Source organism: Gymnoscopelus microlampas, assembly GCF_963454915.1.
Source record: "Gymnoscopelus microlampas genome assembly, chromosome: 18".
Taxonomy (NCBI): domain Eukaryota; kingdom Metazoa; phylum Chordata; class Actinopteri; order Myctophiformes; family Myctophidae; genus Gymnoscopelus; species Gymnoscopelus microlampas.
The window spans coordinates 12,607,904-12,616,852 of record NC_139955.1 but is presented as its reverse complement, the minus strand read 5'-3'; the positions used below and the strand labels follow the sequence as shown (position 1 = coordinate 12,616,852).

General features: G+C 46.3%; 1 protein-coding gene across 1 annotated transcript in view; it reads left to right on the top strand.

The window, feature by feature from the left end:
• The first annotated feature begins 472 nt into the window (after nucleotides 1-472).
• Nucleotides 473-8,949, top strand: part of ppp2r2ba (protein phosphatase 2, regulatory subunit B, beta a) — a 41,267-nt gene continuing 32,790 nt past the window's right edge. Inside the window, exon 1 of the mRNA XM_084041208.1 lies at nucleotides 473-783. Coding sequence (XP_083897334.1) covers nucleotides 711-783 — 73 coding nt within the window. The 5' untranslated portion in view covers nucleotides 473-710. The remainder of the gene's footprint in view (nucleotides 784-8,949) is intronic.

Here is an 8,949-nt window from a genome sequence, read left to right as displayed (position 1 = left end):
GGATCAGGAGGAGGGAGCGCCGGAACGGGAGTCGGGACTGAACCAACGTGGAGACCCGCCGCTGCGCCTACAATCTCACACTGGAAATACTGAAGAACTAGAGATTGAGGGAAAAGCTTGTTGCCGCATAATCCCACCCGCACCGCCCCGACGCTTTTAGGGAGGAGGGGGGGAATACAGCCATACAGCCTGATAAAGTCCAATCCTCCACAAGAGATTTATTCCATTGCTGCGGGTTCACCTATCATCATCATTACCATCATCATTATTTTTTACACCACTTCTGCTTCTCACCACCGCCCTGCCTGCTGCAAAGGCTTACTGTATGTAGGCTACACGAGGCGCCTTATTGCGATGATGATGATGAGCATCATTTCATATTTCTGGAGAAGCAGCGCCGTTCACTGAATGATCATTGTAGCAGCAGCCCAGCCGGGGAGTTCGTGCGCTATAATTAGGCTCTAATCGGTGATACAGCAACACGGTTGGAAGCAGTGCTGTGTCCATTTGATGCGTCCTGAGGTGCCGGACAGGAGCTGCCAATAATAGAGCTGCTATTTGATCATTCCTGCTGATTCCACCGCGATGACAGGCCCCCCGCAGGGCTCACAGCCCGCCTGCTGACGCCGGTACCGGGGCAGGAGGAGGATGGGAAGCAGGTCTGTCGGTACTACTCTCAGTGTCATCCACCCGAAGCAACCGATTCACCCATGGAGGAGGAGAGCGACACGTCGCGGAAAATCAACAACAGCTTCCTTCGCGATCACAACTATGCAACCGAAGGTAGGCTATCTATTTTAACACAATAATGTGAAGTTATCATATCGTTGTGGACGTGGTCAGTCGGCAGTCGCGCCATATATGGGAGACCTTTAAGCTATTAGCAGGCCCTATGTCTTTGATTGATTGATTGATTGATTGATTGGTTTATTGATTGTGTGTGTGTGTGTGTGTGTGTGTGTGTGTGTGTGTGTGTGTGTGTGTGTGTGTGTGTGTGTGTGTGTGTGTGTGTGTGTGTGTGTGGCATCATGGCATCTGCCACACAAAAGATACATCATATCTATCAGTGCAATCTTCTCTTTCCCCCATATGCTATCTCACACACACACACACACACACACACACACACACACACACACACACACACACACACACACACACACACACACACACACACACACACACACACACACACACACAGTGTTGTGTGTATTTATGTATTATGTATCATAGAAGCAGGTTGGGCCACGGAACAACAGTGACTAGTTTTCTATTTTAAGAGGAGAGGTGAATCAGAGCTTTAATCCGGGTATAGCCTGCACGGACAATAAGGGGAAAAGCTTCCTGTAGCCTACAGCTGTTTATGTGATTAACATGTAACAAACAAACAAAACGAGGAGATAATAGCTCCTATGTATTTCTCATCACCTCTTACTGTATGGGCAATGCATGATGTGTAGCCTAAATAAATTGAGCTATTAGAAGAGTGACATGTACAGTGTTAGATCACGGGTTGTCATTGGTGGGTCTGGGGACCACCAGCGGTCCAAATGGACCCTTGTAGGGGTCCGAGAGTCTACAACAGGTCATCTCTGGACTGGGAGTCCAATCTACAGTACACTGTAAAATCCAATTTAACACTGAAAGTGCACAAATGGACCCAAATGGACCTGTCCATTTGGTTCCATTCTCAGAGGTGCAGGTCCCCATTCGGACCCCTTGTGGTCCCTGCACCCAACATTTAGAACCAGTGTTAGATGACACAGTTATTTATGAGATGTGAGAGAGCTGGCTGTGAACATGGTTGTCCATGCCGATTGCACGCACGCACGCACGCACGCACGCACACACACACACACACACACACACACACACACACACACACACACACACACACAGACACACACACACACACACACACACACACACACACACACACACACACACACAACTTTTACACTCATAGTTCAATTGACATTTAGGATTTTACTGTGCGTGTCATTTAATCAGAGACTGCTGGAATGTCCTTCATACGCACGCAAGCACACACACACACACACACACACACACACACACACACACACACACACACACACACACACACACACACACACACACACACACACACACACACACACACACACATCAAAGATCCTTTTTTTGCCTTTGTCTTTTTATTTTTTTTATTTTTTTACGATTGAACATTGAACAAGGTCCAAGCTGTTCAGTGTGGCTCCACAGCTGATGGAGCCACACTGTCACCGTAATCATCACCACGCACATGTGTGTCGTCTCCTCATTGACCAGACAGCAGCCCCCTGGTTATCAGCCTGTTAAATGTTTGATGGGTAATGGCTCCCCTTCATGTTCAGCCACCTGTCCCCCCCCCCGCCCCCACGCCCAGACCCACCCGCCCACCCGGCAGCCTTCCACACAGACTGGCCGCTTCATTGATCAGCATTACAACAGTGATTTACCGATATCATTAAGGGGCATCGTTTGACTAATCTAATTACCAGCCCTATAGCTCCCACTGCCCGATTATACGCATCGATTATATGAGAGACTATCAGTGGCTTCATCTGTGCCAGTGACGATGAATAGAGCGGGAGTGGACTGTGTCTGTGTGACAGTAGAGTCACAATAAGAACTAGAGGTGGGAATAACCGGAGACCTCACCATTCTCAGGCCACGATTCAGTTAGGGATCACGATTCCATATCTTGCGATTCTGCAATTCTTTTTTGATCAATATTGTACTGTAATGTTATGATGTACATACTAATTATTATGCCATATGATACACCTGCCACAATCATCTAATCAACATAATATTGATTGTGTACATTTAACCCAGTATGATTGGAGCCTTTAGCATTTATAATGAATTAAATACCGGGTCATCTTTTAATGCGGTACCACTTTAGATTATTTGTATGATGTATAGAAAAACATTTATAGAATTTATTCACCTAAAGGTAGTGGAGGAGCGATACCGAGGTATTTGGTCAAAAACATTATTATATGATATTTGATTTAGTCCATATGGCCCAGGCTTAGGGCTGGCCTCAAATCCATATCATGATTATTTTTGCCCACTACTTTTGGCACTATTACGATTAATGATTTTTGATTATAAAATATACATATATGTATAGTGAACATAGCAGATCTACATCGCGAGTCGCGACACCTTGTGAGCTTCTAGATTGGCTACGCTTTTCACTTTTTTTGTACGCCACCATTGTACAACGAAGTATAGTACAGGATTAAGTGGTTAATCATCGATTTAGCAGATTATAAAAAATGTATGTGAACATTTCCGTGCCGATTCGTTGATATATAAGAAAATGATATATATTAAAAAAACATTGCTTCTTGATTATTCGGTTATACGTTTGTTATTCGTTCTAAATATCAGTTTTACTTTCGATATATTTTCGGTTAAAGGAGAATTTTGGACAAAGGTTTTCTTACCTTTTCTATGATGTTATGATATCTTAGGATGAATGGTACAGTAGAAAGATTTCATAACTCCATCCCGGGTCCGCCACAGCTTAAAACGTGCGCCAATAGGCCTTGCGCTTGATCGCGTATTTTAATATATATATAAATATTTTTTTGAGAAGTCTCGCTAGACGAGATTGAAATCTCGAGATTTCTTTTTTTTTTTTTTTTGCATAGTGTTCTGTCACTATGAACGTCAGATCTCACCAAAGTAAAACCCCCAAAAAGCGATTAAAATACCCGATCTAGTGCAAGGCCTATTGGCGCACATTTTAAGCTGTGGCGGACTCGGGATGGAGTTATGAAATTTTTCTACTGTACCATTCATCCTAAGATATCATAAAATCATAGAAAAGGCAAGAAAACCCTAGTCCAAAATTCCCCTTTAATTGCCCAGCCCTGCCCAGCGCTACTTGTACGTTACATGGATGACTGAGATGACTGCAAAGGTGGGTCAGTGACACTGTGAGTCACCGTAGGTCCCTAAGGGGACAACAGCTTAGGTTACTGATGCCAGTGCAGCTGAATGGACGGACAGACAGAGTCACAGAATCGTCCCTTCTTTGCTTTCCACACGGAGCCCAGCGTGCAGCGTGTCTGACATTTTTGTTCATTCATTTAGTTGTTTTTCAGCCGCTTTATTTGAGTAATGTGACCGCATGCCCAGCTTTCGCACAGGGGTGACTCCCCTGTCACCGCTAAACACACAATCACTGCTCAGGAGAGAGAGAGAGAAAGAGAGAAAGGGAAGGAGGGTGGGTGGGTGGATGGATGGGGTGATTGATATGTGTGTTGTTGGATAGGAAACACAGGGAATCCTCTCGCATTCTCCCCCTCTATAACGAAAGCATGATTTATACTTCTTCGTAGGATGGAAGTCGCACACAAAAATCGGGCTTAACTGTCTTTCTCTCTCTCTTTCTCTCTTTCTCTCTCTCTCTCGTTTTCTCACACACACACACACACACACACACACACACACACACACACACACACACACACACACACACACACACACACACACACACACACACACATACACATACACATACACTCACACACACCCCTACTCCCTCAGGCAGCATCGGCAGCGATTGGCTGGGAGAGAAGTGACAACGTAATGGATTTTTCTCGTGATACATTTATTGGACTCAAAAAATGAAAGGAGTAAAGCGAAAGCATAGCGCTAACATTTTTCAGAGCTCGGCAGCACGAATGAGTTCCAGACCAGGCCTCTGTGTGTGTTTGCTGTGTGTGTGCATGACAGCAGAGCCCGGCGACCAGGAAAAGATTTGACTGTGGGTAGTAATATGAGTTATACAGGTTGTAAAATGTGTCTCACTGAAGCGAAAAGGGCTCTCTCTGCTACGACCGGGGCCCATCTGGGGCTTTTCAAATACAGAGGCCCCCATCTTTGTGTTTTTATTTTTATTGCTTTAATTTATGACCGATTGTCACGTCTCGTATATCACAAAACGAGTGAGTGTCTGCGTGTCTGTGTCCTTTCACTCTCGCCCCTGATCCTCGTCCTTCTTAAGTGATATGAAGTCCGTCTGGAGTTGTGTGATAAATCCCTGTCAATGTCTGGGACCACGCACCACGTCCTCGTAAATTCACCACCGTCTGAAGTGCCGGTGCTCCGGAGTCCAGAGGGGCCGATTCCAGTGCATTCGGACCTCCCACATGTACCAATCGCACATGTACATGCACACACGTGCATGTACATGCGCACGTACCCGTATATGCACGCATGCCATACATGCGCACGCACGCACGCACGCACGCACGCACGCACGCACGCACGCACGCACGCACGCACGCACGCACGCACGCACGCACGCACGCACGCACGCACGCACACACACACACACACACACCAGATTCCCAGGTCCCTGATGAGTGGAGTGGAGCTGAGGTGAGGTGGTAGGGCTCTCCCTCAGGCCGTGGTTACACAGAACAGGCCATTTTAATGATGTCACATTTTAATGATGTCACACACACACACTGACCTTTGCCTCGCACCAATCCCACGCCTCAATGGGCCCGTGGGCGTTGCATTGACTTGTGCGCGTGCGCGCGCGCGTGTGTGTGTGTGTGTGTGTGTGTGTGTGTGTGTGTGTGTGTGTGTGTCCACTGTCCAGTATGCTTAAGATTACTGCGTTTAAAACCTGTGTGCGTGGGTTGGGTCTGAAAGAAGAATGCAGCATATGCATTTGAAATTGAAATGGTGCTTTCTTGTGTTGTGGAGGCGATCAGGCCATTTTTGCTGAAAAGAGAAGTTTTGTGAAGGAAGGAAAATTACATTTCTCTTTAATTTGCATACAACAGCCATCTGCAGATGACACATTGCTAATGGTGAGGGATATGGATAGGCTGTGTGTGTGTGTGTGTGTGTGTGTTTATGTGTGCAGTTATCAGTACGTATCGCTGGGGAGACTGCATTAAAGCAGTGTAGAGTTAATGGACCGTTGCGCTCCTACAACATGGGTCTCAATTCATTTTAATAATTCCCTCGTTCTGTGTTTGGGGTAATGGATGAAATTGTCGAATAGCTTCACACGCGTCGTGCCTTATAAAATGTAAATGGTTTCCTCCTTGCTGTGAGGCAGGACCTCGCCTAATGTCTGCCTCTGTATTGATTTCTGGTCCTTTACAATTTAGCCTCCGTAACAATGACCTAAAGATCTATCGGTTGGACATGTAATCCCTTTCCTCCTTCTCTACCCTACCCCCTTCTCTCTCTCTCTCTCTCTCTCTCACTCTCTCTCTCTCTCTCTCTCTCTCTCTCTCTCTCTCTCTCTCTCTCTCTCTCTCTCATTCCCACTCTCCTTCTGTCTCTCACTTCATCGGCCGTGTCTGATTCTACAAGCTTGTGTCGATGTTTTGATCCCTCCAGCCTCACTGAATACTGATGCAGTCTCATGGCGGGGAGCTTGCAGCATTTATTGCCGTCGTTGATGAGGGCAATAGTGCTGCCTGGTTGCCTGTGCCAAGGCAAACGCCCTGAGGCCACACTTTAGGACCCGGGCATAAAAAGACTTAGCCCTCCATATCCCCGGGCCCCATCCATTATTTACTAGGAAACACTCAAAACGTTGCGCCCCGTCTTGGCACGTAGCAAGGGGAAGATAATAGTGTGTGTGTGTGTGTGTGTGTGTGTGTGTGTGTGTGTGTGTGTGTGTGTGTGTGTGTGTGTGTGTGTGTGTGTGTGTGGGGGTGGGGGTTGGTTAATGCAGAGCTGTGAAGTTGGGGCGAGTCTCATTCCTTGTTCAGCAGCTGCTTTCATCCCCTGATTAGCCTCTTATTAAGTCTGCCGTGCCATGAAAAATTAATGAGAATTTATTAAAGAATTTAAACTGTAGGAAAATTGCAAAAGCGCACGCGAGAAAAAAAAAGAATCCTGATTGTCAGCCGCGGCCTGCATTGTACCCAGTCAAATCTGCTCTGTTAATTTAACTCAAAAGAGTGTACAGTACAAATGGATTGAAAGGCTGTTGGTTCTTTTGTACGCACTGTACACTAAGGATTTGACTGTTTAGCACGGTGAGTCTTGGCTGTGATAAATGTGCTGAGTGTCGGGTCATTGGGTGCAGTCAGTGGTGCTCAGCCTGCAGGCGATGCACTACCTGACCTTTCTGGACTTCTTAATGGAGTACATTTGTAGTTGTGATGGCGGGTCCTCATGTCCCGTCCAGGGAGCGCTGTCGGACAGGAGGTTGTGTCAACCTATTGAACCCTAGCGTAGCGTCCCTATTCTGGGCCAAACATTCGGCGAAAATAGCCTATCTATAAGCTTTGCAACGCATTGTGAGCTTGTGGATCAGGTATTTTCTGTGATGTGATTTGGTCGGAAAAAAGGCGTATATCTAGTATAGACCGAGTGTACTCCGGTCAATTAAGTATAAAATACAGTGGAAAATAAGTCTCATGACTTTGTTGTGTTTATATCCTTGACGTTTCTCTGATAAACATGTAGCATGTGTTTATCTTTTATGACGTCTATCGTCTAATAAATCAAATCAAATCAAAGGGTTTAAGTGTTTTTTTAGATTGTGGACGGACGGTGCACGCAGACTCAGAGTCTTGACGGCAGTCACCTCAAATTAGATTTTCTTTCTGTCTTTTCTTTGTGTTTCTGTATGTCCCTGGCCTGCCTGTTTCATTCCAGTGTCTCATCTCAGTGAAGGAGAAATGATCGTTAACAAACAAACAAACCGTGATTCGCTTCAACCTGTAAAGATGGAGGAGATGAAAGGACTTTGACAGAGAAAAGGCTTTTGTTTCAGAGGTGGATAATCATGTTAGGCCCCATCCCCCCATTTGTCTCGTCCTTATTTTCTGACAGAATAGCAAATAGAATGTTTTCTTTCATGGTATTCATCCTGGCGCACATATCGATCACTCCTTTATTTATCTGCAGTGCTTCCACCTCTCTTTCGGTTCTCTCCATCCTGTGTGTGTGTGTGTGTGTGTGTGTGTGTGTGTGTGTGTGTGTGTGTGTGTGTGTGTGTGTGTGTGTGTGTGTGTGTGTGTGTGTGTGTGTGTGTAGTCAGTGCGCCCTAGCGATGTGTTAATGAAGTGTGAGATGTGGAGCTATACAACACGTCTCGGTTCACCCTTGGCTCCCTGGGGTGCACAAAAGCGTGCGTGCGTGCTCGTGCGCGCATGCTGAGACGCTGGCGAGCATACGCACACATACAGGCGCACAGACTGATTCAGAGACAGACTCAAACACACATCGACATCGTGCAACAACCACTTGTGTGTGGCAACACACACACGCACGCACACACACACACACACACACACACACACACACACACACACACACACACACACACACACACACACACGCACACACGCACACACCACACATCCTGACTCAATCCCAAGGGACTGGTCGTGGAGAAAGCAGGTTAATTAGCCGGTTCACTCCAGATCGTTACAAAGACTAGTGCTCTTTGAGATGAAGAGAGAGCTGCGTTGCATTGTGTGCAGCTAATAAAGCCTTAATCATGTGTCTGGGATGCCAGGGCCAGTAGGCGGTGCAGGAGCCTATTTAATATTCACACTGATCTCCATTGTTGGTTCAGGATAGAATAAAATACAAGCATATCAGCAGCCGCACACGCTAACCCCTCACGTTGTTCAGAGAGAGTCTACCGGCCTTGAATTACATACCTCAACATCACACACATAGAGGAGGATATATACGTTTGAACAGCTGATGCTTCCTACAGAAGACTGATGCATGATATAGATTACCAGAGAGAGAGAGAGAGAGAGAGAGAGAGAGAGAGAGAGGAAGAGAGACATAGGCTTGAGACAGAGGGAGAGAGTGAAAACCCCTAAATGATCCTCAGGCCTGATCCTTTTAAGCAGGTGGCTCAGTGCAAGTAGTGCAGTAATCCTCCCTCTCTGGGTTGAACGCTAACAAAGCATT